At 37.0% G+C, this 13,125-nt stretch overlaps 1 protein-coding gene across 3 annotated transcripts in view; it reads left to right on the plus strand.

Moving 5' to 3' along the window:
• Positions 1-13,123, plus strand: part of Tpr (translocated promoter region, nuclear basket protein) — a 77,272-nt gene extending 64,149 nt beyond the window's left edge. Inside the window, exons 42-52 of one of the 3 annotated variants that reach the window (XM_008824267.3) lie at positions 7-138; positions 411-501; positions 2,273-2,457; positions 3,762-3,830; positions 3,922-4,016; positions 5,901-6,007; positions 6,657-6,752; positions 6,878-7,034; positions 8,900-9,018; positions 11,792-11,887; positions 12,920-13,123. In XM_008824267.3, coding sequence (XP_008822489.1) covers positions 7-138; positions 411-501; positions 2,273-2,457; positions 3,762-3,830; positions 3,922-4,016; positions 5,901-6,007; positions 6,657-6,752; positions 6,878-7,034; positions 8,900-9,018; positions 11,792-11,887; positions 12,920-12,975 — 1,203 coding nt within the window. In that variant the 3' untranslated portion in view covers positions 12,976-13,123. The remainder of the gene's footprint in view (positions 1-6; positions 139-410; positions 502-2,272; positions 2,458-3,761; positions 3,831-3,921; positions 4,017-5,900; positions 6,008-6,656; positions 6,753-6,877; positions 7,035-8,899; positions 9,019-11,791; positions 11,888-12,919) is intronic. The other 2 variants (XM_008824268.3, XM_029559231.1) reach the window with 2 other exon arrangements.
• The last annotated feature ends 2 nt before the right edge of the window (positions 13,124-13,125 follow it).

Consider the following 13,125-nt stretch of genomic DNA (forward strand, 5'->3'; position numbering starts at 1 on the left):
TTCTAGGATTATGAGGAAGATGAAGAAGATGATGAGGATGATGAAGATGACACAGGGATGGGAGAGGAGGGTGAAGATAGTAATGAAGGAACTGGTAGTGCAGATGGTAATGATGGATATGAAGCTGATGATGCTGAGGTAACTGGTTAGAATTTTGACCATTTCCTTGAGAGCTGTATTTAGAAAGCTTGTTCTTTTCCTGTGATGCAGAAAGGCCTATGTTATCAGGTTAATAAAAGCTTTCACACCTTTGGAGTTTTGTTTGTTTGGCTTGCTCAGTTCCTCTCCCTCCCCTCATGGTTTGATTGTTAGTCATTTGGTACGGTTTTTGTTTTGTTTTGTTTTTTTTTGTTTTTTTTAAGATATCCAGATGATTTGCTTCAGCTCATGTCATTACATTTTGTTCTTAGGGTGGTGATGGGACTGATCCGGGTACAGAAACAGAAGAAAGTATGGGTGGAGGTGAAAGTAATCAGAGAGCTGCTGATTCTCAAAACAGTGGTAAGATCATTTGGGTTTTCTTTAACTGAAAATTTCTGATATTTTCTTAACTAGAATTGTACCTTATTCAGGGATAATACAGCTTACTAAATTGGTAAAAGCACAGGTCTTGTTAGAGTCAACGTCATTGTGCTCTAAGGAAGTGTACTCTTAGATGCCATCATTATACTCTCTTGCTTCATTGGATTGTGCTAAGAGTCAAACATCTGGGAATCTCTACCACAAAGCCATTTACCCCTGCTTCTCTTACTAACTGGAAAAATTAAACCAGGGATTTGTAATCACTCCCAGCTAGAAGGGGTCAGTCCAATCAAGTTGCATATTTTAAATTTGTGTGTATTGGAGATTTGCAGAATTTTTCTAATCAGTACGGTGTGATGTTAAATCTTCGAAAGGATGAGGTCTGGAGGTTCACTGGAAACTTGTAGGCATTAAGGGATTGTAGAGACTGTAGAATTAATTTTATCTTAGTATCTTTATTTTAAAATACATTTTAAAGAATTAGTGATAATCTGGTATAATTATCCTGGTTTTTACACATAATACTGAGCCAAAATCATTACCTGTGATTTAGTAAAACTTTAAGCTTATATGTTGAATCTGGATTTGTATGTAAATGTAGATATTTAAAAGGACAAGATATATACTGATTCATAAATTGATATAAAGCAAGAATAATCAACTTTTTCAACTTTACTATTTTTAATAGAAAAATAGCATTGTAAAAATAATAGTAAATTCCCTATGTAGTGCATGGTTACATCACAGAGGACATTTGGGTGGTAGGTAGATGTATCTTTAGATGCTATCACTAAAAACTAAGTCTTTGAAAAGAAAGATTCTTAGGCATCTTCCCAGATATAAAGTACATAATACATGTTTTGTAAGACTCCCCTTTTTTGTTGTTTTGTTTGTTGTTTTTATGGTCAAGCAAAATTCAGTCCAGTGGTCTGAGTAAAATTTAGGTAATGCTTTAATTTGATCCACTGTCAAAAGTTACTGCTCTTCTGAGTACCTTTACTTGTAAATTCTAAAAGAAATTTAGTTTAAATATGAGTGAAGATCTGAATGACAGAAGAGTGAAGTGATTTTAAAGTCTCATGAATACCAAATGCTGGTATTTGGTAAACCTCTTTGAGTTCTCTCACATCATGCCCTACTTGCTGTTGTGGAAGACATGTTTTCCTGTGTCATGATCTGTAAAGCCTAGACATTTGAGAGACCATTAAAATTGGAGTTTGGGAGAACCAAAATATAAAAACATCACTAGGTAAGGCTTTTCTCACATCTCCATCTTGATTGTCATGCTTTCATTCTAGAGAGGTTTAAATAAGTTGCTTGTATTATTAAGAATAATATAAGCAAAATTATTAAATGTTTACCATGCATTAGGTTAAGTTCTTTTATCCATTATTTAAGTCTTGAGGAAAAGCATACTTGTAAGTTACATTTGCTCTGTTAACATTCCGAAGTGAAGCATAGAGACACATATCCATAATCCCAACACTTTGGAGGCAGGAGGAGAACAGAAGTTCAAGGCCAGCCTCACTACATAGTTTGTTTGAGGACAGCCTGTGCTATATAAGACCCTGTCTCAAAACAACAGCAAAAACAAATTAGAGGTTAAGGCCTTGTAACTACTTGGTGTAGACCACCCTTTACTTTATATAAATAAGGTGAACATTCCTAGTGGCAAGATTTATATATTTAGGGATGGTCCAGGTTATTTTATAGAAAATTTTAGTGCAAATTAAAGTCTTTTTTCCTGTAGGAGAAGGAAATGCAAGTGCAGCAGAGTCATCTTTTTCTCAGGAGGTTTCTAGAGAACAACAGCCCACATCAGCATCTGAGAGACAGACTCCCCGAGCACCGCAGTCGCCAAGGCGCCCACCCCATCCTCTTCCCCCACGCTTGACCATTCATGCTCCACCTCAGGAACTGGGACCACCAGTTCAGGTATTGACAGAACTTGATCTTCTGAGTAGGGAGCCTTAAACATTTTGACTTTTTTTCCCTTTTCTATTAAACATTTCTCTTTATTTTTCTAATGATAACATAAAATTCTAGTTAGTATTTCTTTAGTTTAGAAAATATTCTCTTGTATTTTAATTAAAGCAGAAGGCATTTTAGCAGCTCAGTACCATTTGTTCTAAAGGTTTCTTTCTGGAAGGTACACATATTTTTTTTTAATTCTGTTTCATGAGACTGGAGAAATGGCTCTGCAGTTAAGAACACTGGCAGTTGTTGCAGAGGACCCAGGTTCAGTTTCCAGCACCCATGCTAAGAGCTGTCCATAATTCCAGTTCCAGAGGATCTGACACCCTCTTCTGACCTCTGTGGGCATTGCATGATATGGGTGCACTGATGTAGGAAAAACACTCATACACATAAAATAAAAATAATAAATAATTTTTTTTTTTTAATTCTGTTTCACGGGGCTGGAGAGATGGCTCACAGGTTAAGAACACTGGTTGTTCTTGGAGAAGACCCAGGTTCGAATCCCAGCACCCACATGGCAGCTAACAACTGTCTGTAACTCCAGTTCCAGGGGAGCCGACAGCCTCTTCTGTCCTCTGTGGGCATTGCACGACACGGGTGCACTTACCTACATGCAGGCAATACATGCATACACATAAAATAAAAATGATAAATAAAAAAATTCTGTTTCACGTAGCTTGTATTTCCTTATTTGTAATCCTATATTTCCACTTTCATAATTGATGTCCCTTTACATTTAATATATAGTAGCTTTGGCTGTGCCTTAGGAAGAAGCTTTTACAGAACACAACAGGAAAAGTACAAAGGTTCTATTCTTCTAACTTGAGTTTTAATGAATGTGGCGAGAACTGTTAAGTATAGACTCAGCTGAAACGTAAGTAGTATGGGTGCAACACACTCAGTCTTGTTAATTTCAGGGCTGTCATAGCTGAGGAGTAATTGGTAAGAAGTCAGTACTGCTGTGAAAATTCTAGAGAATAAGCCTTGCGATGGAAAACCAAGGGTATAGGGACTTAGTTTATGTACATGTGTGAATTTAAGTATTAGTTGATAATTTGCCTGTTGGCTTATAAATGTTTTTATTAATATAATTTAAAATTTCTCGCTGGTATCTTTAATAAGTGATAGCGATTTTTTTTGAGAAAATTCTGTTCTGATTACATCTCTAGCATTATAGTTATTTCACTGCCAGCTTAATAAGCAATTTAGTATTTGTTTGATCACCTAATTTTTTTAAACAAATGTGATTCCTTTTCTAACAGAGAATTCAGATGACCCGGAGGCAGTCTGTAGGGCGTGGCCTGCAGTTGACTCCAGGTATAGGTGGCATGGTAAGTCCCTACCCCTCATATAAGAAATGAGTGTGTGACCCACACGCATGCCATTGAACCTGTTAAGTCTTGCTTTCTGTCTTTGTTTCAGCAGCAGCATTTTTTTGATGATGAAGACAGAACAGTCCCAAGTACCCCAACTCTTGTAGTACCACATCGGACTGATGGATTTGCTGAAGCTATCCAGTGAGTTAGCGAGTTTGTGACTTGTCAGCACCATCATATTTCCCTCAGAATTTGATTTCTTTGTGGTTTGATTATTATTTGTGGACTCCTTCCCTACTGTCTCCTAATCCACATTAGCAATAGTCAGGTCACAAGAAAGTAATGCTGAGGAAAATTATATAGGACTGAATGAAATACATTTCCTTCTAAGAAGTTTAAATTTAATGACAGTGGAACAGTAGTCAAGAACATGGTTTCTACAGTCAGAATGCCTGTGTTCAAATCCTGTCTCTAGGGTTTCCTGGCAAGAACAAGTTCCTTAGTAACCGCATTTTAAAAATGAGAGCATGGGCGTGGTGGCGTATGCCTTTGATCCCAGCACTTGGGAGGCAGAGGCAGGCGGATCTCTGTGAGTTCAAGGCCAGCCTGGTCTACATAGTGAGTTCCAGGACAGCTGGGGCCGTAGGGAGACCCTGTTTCAAAAAGACCAAAAAAAAAAAAAAAAAGAGAAAGAGAGAGAGAGAGAACATTAATAAATAACTAGCAATCAAATTAGTTAATTTGCATTTACATGTTTAGATACCTGACACACAGTAAATGTGAATAGGTGTTGGTGGAAGTGTTGGTAATTACACTGATCATGATAGATAGTATTATTTTGAAAGCTTAGCATGTGAGCACCAACTATATATAATCTAAACAGTCTAGGAGAGTGGAGGTATAAGCCATTGGCTTTGTTAATGCAAATGAAGAAGTAATTATTCCAACAGTTAACAGGAAAAGAATCTGCGACTTAATAAGGAAACACATTTAATTGAGTTTAGATTTACTAATGATTAACATTTCTGAGCATTGATTTATTTAATACAAATAACTTTGAAGATAGATACTATTATTTTGATTTTTCAGATGAGAATGCTAAGAGAGGTGTTTGCTGATTTGCCAGAGATTAGTCAGAAAGTAGTCTTTTCTCCTTTTTATAAATTGATTATAAAATTCCATGCTTTGTATTTTGATCATATTCAGACCCCCTCCACCCACTGCCTCTTCCCACTACCCCACACATACATAATTTCATGGCCTCCATTATCATCTGTCCTTTCCTTTTTTAAATGTTTTTAAAAATTTTTGCATTTTAAAGACCTATCAATTCAATTCCATGCCCCCCATGTGCTACTGAGTGTGGGCCACATTAACCAAAAGAAAGAGACAGTCCAGAACCAGTTTTAAAACTTGTGCATTTAATGACAGTCTCACTTAACACACTTTGTTAGGCAACCAATCATTTCAGTGCTTCCCTCTGAAAGTCAGCAGTCAGGAACAGACTCCAGTAAACACATTTCTGGGTGTCAGCTGCACTCTCACCCAAATGACCAGCTTCTCCAGATGCTTAAGACATCCTCTTGAGCGCCAGAGAGTCAGCGCTCCTGAAGTCTTGTTTCCTACTAAACTTGTGTCAGAATAGTAGTCCTCTTGTGTAAGTGACAAGGATAGTTTAACAATACTTTTATTAAAAACTTTATTGGGGGCTGGAGAGATGGCTCAGCGGTTAAGAACACTGGTTGTTCTTGCAGAAGACCTGGGTTTGAATCTGAGCACCCACATGACAGCTAACAACTGTCTGTAACTCCCATCCCAGCGTATCCAACAGCCTCTTCTGAACTCTGTGGGCATTGCATGACACGGGTGCACTTACCTACATGCAGGCAATACACGCATATACATAAAATAAAAATAATAAATAAAAGTTGTTTTTAAAGTTCTTAAAAAAAATTTATTTACATTATTTTCCATGTTTTTTTCCCCTTGGTTATTGATGTTCCTTCCTTTTCCTATATTCTTTCCCTCTTGTGATTTAAACAGGTAGCTTTAAGTTTCCTGTTAAATAAAGTTTTGTCCATTTAGTTCCCCACAGGTTGCTGGTGTTCCTAGATTCCGATTTGGGCCACCTGAGGACATGCCACAAACAAGCTCCAGTCACTCTGATCTTGGCCAGCTTGCTTCTCAAGGAGGTAAAATAATAAAATGAACCCTGAGATTTCTTAAATTTATGTGCTTTTGGTAGAAGCTAGTTATAATAAGATTTTTTTTTATTGATTTCAACATAATTTGTAAGAAGGCTATATGCTTATTACTTAAGCATTGGCTTATATATAAAAATTCTCTTTCCAGCAAAGATCCAATTATTTATTTCTGAGAAACTGGCATTTTGTGAATGAATAGAGAAAGCTAGTAAACCACTGCTCCTAGCTTTGTAAACTTAGGGGAAGTTTAGGTAATCTTAGCTTCAGTTTCATTAGCAAGAAGGAATTAGTAGTTTTACAATTTGGCTAAGGAATAGCTTTGAACATAGTACTTATTCATAGTTAGGTAATCAATAAAATTAGCCTGTTTGAAACTACTTATTTTGTACAATTAATGAATGTTAATAAGAATAAAACAATCAGAGTCATTTAAGGCAAATTATTTAAAGCTACTTTAGTGTTAGGGAATTTAAAGAGTGTGTTAAATGTATTAAGGGTTTAACTTTTGCTTGATAGAGTAAATTTTGAGTTTCAGTAAAATAGCACTCTTCTGCTAATTTTTTTCTTTTGGATACCCTGGAGTATTGACAATTTTATGTTTTTTCAGTCTTTTATTAATACTCAAAACTGTCTTTAGGTTTAGGAATGTATGAAACCCCCCTCTTCCTAGCTCATGAAGAAGAGTCTGGTGGCCGCAGTGTTCCTACTACGCCTCTACAAGTAGCAGCTCCAGGTAGGTATCAGACATGTGAGTGGATTGTGTTTTATTGGTAGTGTGGAAACTTATGAAGCCTATTCTGGCTTAAAATTAATAAACCGAAAAGTTAAGGTTTAGTTTTGTCTTGTTTTGTTTCGAAGTGACCGTGTTTACTGAGAGTACCACCTCTGATGCTTCAGAGCACGCCTCTCAGTCTGTTCCAATGGTGACAACGTCCACTGGCACTTTATCCACAACAAATGAAACAGCAACAGGTGATGATGGAGATGAAGTGTTTGTGGAGGCAGAATCTGAAGGGTAGGAATATATTTTATAGTTTTTCTTTACTGTAGATGTATTTGATTTTTATGAGTATTTTCTTTTAACCAGGAAGAAAATCTGTTGTAGTCCATTTTCATTTGCATCCTACTTAAAGAATAAACCAAACCACATTTTGAAAATTATTAGCCAAAGCTCTTTCCATTAAATTCTCTTCCTTTAGAATAAAGGAAAAAACAGAGTAATTCTTCTATTTAATAAAGCTTTAGAATTAGGGGGTTGTTACGGAAGACAAATGTTTTTAAAAACCATTAGCTCCCTGTGCTGGATAGCTTTAGTGTCAACTTGACACACCTGGGTTGAGGGAGCCTCAGTCGGGGAGTTGCCTCTATTGGACTGGCCTGTGGCCATGTCTGAAGGGCATCTTCTTGATGAGTGATGTGGGAGGGCCCAGCCCACTGTGGGTGGTGCCACCCCTGGGCAGGTGGGCCTGTGTTGCATAAGAAAGCAGGCTGAGCAGGGGCCAGGGAAGCAAGCCTGTAAGCAGCGTTCCTCCATGGCTTGTGCTCCAGCTCCTGCCTCCAAGTTCCTGCCCTGAGTTCCTACCTTGGGCTCCCTGATAAACTGCGTGGGACCTGGGAGATGTAAGACAAATAAACCCTTTCCTCCCCAAGTTGGTACTGGTCAGAGTGTTTTGTCACAGCAATGAAGAACAAACTAAGACACTCCCCCAAAATTGCATGGTATATTCTAGAACAAATTACTTCTTTAAAAGCACCAGCATACATACTTTAACATAGCTGCTTGACTTCTCCCCAAGAAAGAAATATTTCTATGAAAATTAGTAGTGTTAGGAGCTGGCTCTTAGTAGTGGTTCTCAAATGATCCTATTTATGGACTTTGAGGCTTTAGTGTCTGAAATTTTGACTTCACAAAATTGAGATTTTTTCCATTCGTTTTGTAGGCATAACTATGTTTTTAGCACATTAGTTACAAAGAAATCTTTATTAAGTAAAAGATTTGCTCTTTTTTCTTCTAAAGGAAGAAAAGTAATTTAACGAAAGGAACCCTTTGTATAGTGGTTTTGGAGAATTAACTTTTCAAATGAAATCTCATTCTTTATAAAATGAAGTTTTATGCTATATAATTGTCTGGAGAATCCAGATTCCCTAGTTGGAATTAAATTACTTTGTTTTGTTTAGCAGTGTTTCATCTAGGGCAGGGCTTCTAGTCTATAAGGTAAAAAGATCTATTTTTGTTCTCTAATGTTAGTAATTAATTTGGGGCGGTTATAAGTCCCACTGAGACTACTAGCTGTTATTACTTACATGTAGTCCTCAGAGATGTGTCTTAGGTAAATTGTTAACAGTTACTGTGCTGACATGTGCAGATGATAGAAATGAAAAGATTAGACCAGTTTCAAATTATTGCTTCTTGATGGAAGAATGATGAAAATATAGCCTTTGAACCTGGAGCTCTCAGACCTACAGCGTGTTGGATCTGAGTTACGAGCTACGGTGGACTACTTATGTGCTGTTACTAGTTGTGGCTATTGTGAATTATTTTAGTGCTCTTGCATTAATAGATTGTTTTGGAGTTTATAAAAATGTAGGTAATATATTTCTGTGATTATCAAGAATGTAAACATCCTGTCAGTTGGAAAAATGATGACTGAACAATGGAAGACAGAAAGTGAAAGTGGAGCACGTGCTAGGGAAGAAAGGGTGTGGGGAAAACAACTTGAACCTCTTCTTACAAAATACATGGTGACCAGTAGCAGGACCTGATCTTTAGTTGAGGTAGAACTCTGGAATTAATCTAAAATAAATAAAAACAACTTAGGAACAATTAAGATACATTCCAGAATCAGTTTTACATTTTCTAATTGGCATTTATTTTCTTAGCATTAGTTCCGAAGCAGGCCTAGAAATTGATAGCCAGCAGGAAGAAGAGCATGTTCAAGCATCAGATGAATCAGACCTCCCTTCTACCAGCCAGGACCCTCCTTCCAGCTCTTCTGTAGGTAAGAACTGCTCCCATGCAGCTTCTGTGCATTACTTGCTTGTTTGCAAAGACACTGTATTACTAGAAGTATATCAGTAATCACACCCCACACACTCCCCCACACCCCAGTTTTAAAGTGCATTATTTAAAGGAAAAATTTTATCATTTAAAGGAAGTTGGCTTGTAGTACTTTATTATTACAAGGATCTCTGGCATCGATGATCAGAAATACAGAGAAGGTGGATCCATCCCCCCAAAATAGTTTATTTCTATTTCATCCAGACAAATGGTGTCACCCTGTGTTGACACCATTCAGAGTTCTTGGATCCCTTAAAGGTGCTACGTATACTCTATTTTTTCTCCAGATCATATAAATCTTGGCCTTTTTTAAAGGTGTTACTTGAGTTGTTGAGTGTGGTTGTATTGGGAAGGAGTCTAAAGAGTGATACCAGGCCTCCTTCCTCTGTTTGACCCAGAGCAGATTTAGTCTGAGGACTGAAAGGTGAAGATTCTGTTTACTTCAAAACAGTGTTTGAAATTTACTAGTGTAAAGAGTTTTGGGGTTGGTGTTTAAAGTTTTTTAATTTAACTTTGAAAAAGAATGTATGTCTCTCCTATAATAAAAGTTTTTTGTAGCTTTTTTTAATAATAAAGGCATTTGTTGAGTACTCACTGTGGTTCAGGCTATTCTAAACTCCTTTATATATATTTGATTTTCACAGCAACCCAGTTTGGTAGAAATTTGCTGCCATATTTTAAGTATTCAGACTGAGGCACAGGAAGATTAAATTACTTCTTGGGGTCACATAGCTAAAAGTAGCATACAAATTCAAGAAGTTTGCCTCTAGAGACTCCATTCAGCAGTATGCTAGGCTTCTTATCTCTGAATTTTTAGGCAAGTCCCTTTTAGGTTTGAGGAAATACAGTATTCTGTCATCCACTCTGATTATTACCATTTCTGTTTATAGCAGTAATTCTGAGTGAAATTTCTATGGAACGTTCACTTGTATTTCTATTGACTTGCTGACTTATATTTTATAGTCACTTAACTGCTATCCCACCATCTCTCCCTGTCATTCTTAGTTGCTTTTTTGTGACACATCAGCCAGCTGACGTGTCTAGGTTCAGATCCCATATCCATCTCTCAGTAGCTTGGAATTTAGATCTCTGCACATTTTAATATGAGTATAAAGATTCATAATTAATCTTGTAGTCAAAATCACAAATACATGTAAACTGTAAGAATCTGTTTTATGCACAAAAGATTGAAAATGGTATCATAATTATTACTACTACTAATAGTCTGTGAGAATTGTCTTTCCTCGATAGTAGAATTAACACTACTTACCATGCTAGCTAGCCCTTGAATAAGAAAATGGTTGCTTGTTGCCTAGGAAATTCGAATGCCTTTACATTAATGTGATAATGGATAGCACTATACCTCACCATCTGAGCAAGCTCATGCCACAAATTAGAGTGCCTAACATATTTATAGTAGGGGTTTCACAGCAAGTATAGCCAAGAGAATGACATTTGGAAAGGGATCAAAACTATGTACTAGTTTGAATAATGTGTTCTGGGTCAAAAGAATTCAGACACAAAGTTCCTAAGCTAGACTGGTATATCTGAGACATTCAGAGTTGGCAAGGAGGCCACCATGGCTGGGCCAGATTGAAACTGAGGACAGAGATCAGCAGGGCATATGGATAGGGGAGTGATGAAGAATAGGTAAATCAGTCTTCATGTTTGCTTTGGGTTTCATGTATATAGAAAATGACTGAAGTGCTCATGTAGATTAATGACTTCATATGACAATCAATTTGGCTATGGTGTATACCAGAGACTGAAAATTAATAATGAACAGAAAAAAAATGTATAAGCTATTAGAATAATTCAGAATGAAGGCAATGACTTGGACGAGGTGTTAGGTATGGTTGTAAGAAGTATATTCAAGCTTTGAGCTGGCAGAATTTGTTAATTATTAGATTTGACCCATATGTGTCTGTCTGCTAAGGGACCCATTAACTTTGTTTCCTGCAATATTCCCATGCACCTAGAACCATGTGTGATATTTAGTAGTCATCAAGTAAATACCTACTAAATTAGTCAAGTGATTGAATAAATAAAGTCAAATGCTTTTTTTCCAAATAAAGTTTTGAAATTTTTTGTGTTGTACTTTTTACCTTTTTTATGTTTGCTAAATATCCTTTACTCAGGGCTAGGTAAATGGCTTAGTTGGTAAGAGCACTGGCTGCTCTTGCAGAAGACCCAGGTTCGAATCCCAGCACTCACATGATGGCTAACAGTCATCTATGTTACTCCCAGTTCAGGGGATCCGATGCCCTCTTCTGACCTTACATGCAGACAAAACACTCATAAAATAGATGGAGAGATGGCTCAGTGGTTAAGAATACTGGTTGTTCTTGCAGAAGCCCCGGGTTTGAGTTCTAGCACCCACATGGCAGCTAACAACTGTCCTTAACTCCAGTCCAGGGGATCCAACAGCATCTTATCTCCACGGGTGTTGCACAACCCAGGTGCACTACCTACATGCAGGCAATACACACATACACAAAATAAAATTAAAAAATTTTAAAAATATATAAATAATAAAAAGAAATAATAAAATATTTAAAAAATATTCTTCACTCTTACAAAGCAAGCTTCAGTATAGAAAACAAATGGGCACATCTCTATTTTGTCTCTGCATTGATTTAAGTAGTTGATTTTGCCATGTGATTGCTACCTTATTTTTTTAACCTGCTTTTCTTTTCTCCTGATGTTTCTTTTAGATACTAGTAGTAGTCAGCCAAAGCCCTTCAGACGAGTAAGACTTCAGACAACATTGCGACAAGGTGTTCGTGGTCGTCAGTTTAACAGACAGAGAGGTGAATTTCTGATGTACTGATTATGTGGTTGTGGGGTAATAAGGTGCAGCAAGTCTCTAAAACAAATGTCCTAAGGACTGATTAATAATTATATATTGATGATGTAGTGTTTAGCAACCAGAAACCTTCTTTTAGGCAGGTTTATATGCCATCATTAAATAATGAATGTATTCTCACACTTTCTCTTCTTTCTTTCTTAGATCCAAAGAGTAACATTTGTGTTCTGTGTTTTTTGTAGTATTTCTACTTGTATTCATTACATTGTTAATTTTTTGTGCAGCAGAATGAAGTTTTGTGGCTATATTGCAGCTAGTAAAGAAATGTAAAATATTAGTATTTCCATGTTCTGTAATGTAACTGTTACATTGTATTTCTATCATAACAGTAGTAACCCAGGGACTAGAGAGATGGCTCTGCAGTTAAAAACACTGGCTCTTCTTGCAGAAGACCCAGGTTCGAATCTTAGCATCTGTGGTGGCTATTAACCATCCATAACTCCAGTTCCAGGGGATCCTACACCTTCTCTTTGGTCCTCCACGGACACTGTATGACATGAGTGCATTTAACACGCATGTAGGCATAACACTCGTACACATAAAATTAAAAATTAAAAAAAAAATAGTGACCCAATTTTCCAGATCCCCTGGAACTGGAGTTACTGACCGTTTTTGCTGCCATATGGGTGCTGGGATTCAAACCCAGGTTTTCTGCAAGAGCAGCCAGTGCTCTTAACCATTGAGCCAGCTCTACAGCCCTGGGTTGTTGATTTTGAGACAGGGTCTCACTGTGTAACCCTGGCTGGCCCAGAACTCACTAATTAGACTAGGCAAGCCTCAAACTTACAGAGATCCACCTGCCTGCGTCTCTGCCTCCCAGGTACTGGGATTAAAGGTGTGTGTCACTATACCCAGGTAACCCAGTTGTTGTAATGATTTCCAGTAAACATGTGACACATCTTTTTATATCCATAATGCCTTAAATATTTGTAGTTGAAAATAGGTCTTGAATGATTGCTGTTTTTTCTTTCTACAGGTGTAAGCCATGCAATGGGAGGAAGAGGAGGAATAAATAGAGGAAATATTAATTAAGTGGTCTGTAAACTATGACACCTGTGAATAAAATCGGCAAATCTGTTTTAATGTAATGATTGTCAAGTTGAGAAACATTTTTGTATGTAAATGGTATGCTCATTTCAACATTCTTTATTAATAAAATGTGTTTCGATGTCGGACTTTATC

This window comes from Nannospalax galili, unplaced genomic scaffold (assembly GCF_000622305.1).
Source record: "Nannospalax galili isolate Female #2095 unplaced genomic scaffold, S.galili_v1.0 scaffold227, whole genome shotgun sequence".
Classification (NCBI taxonomy): domain Eukaryota; kingdom Metazoa; phylum Chordata; class Mammalia; order Rodentia; family Spalacidae; genus Nannospalax; species Nannospalax galili.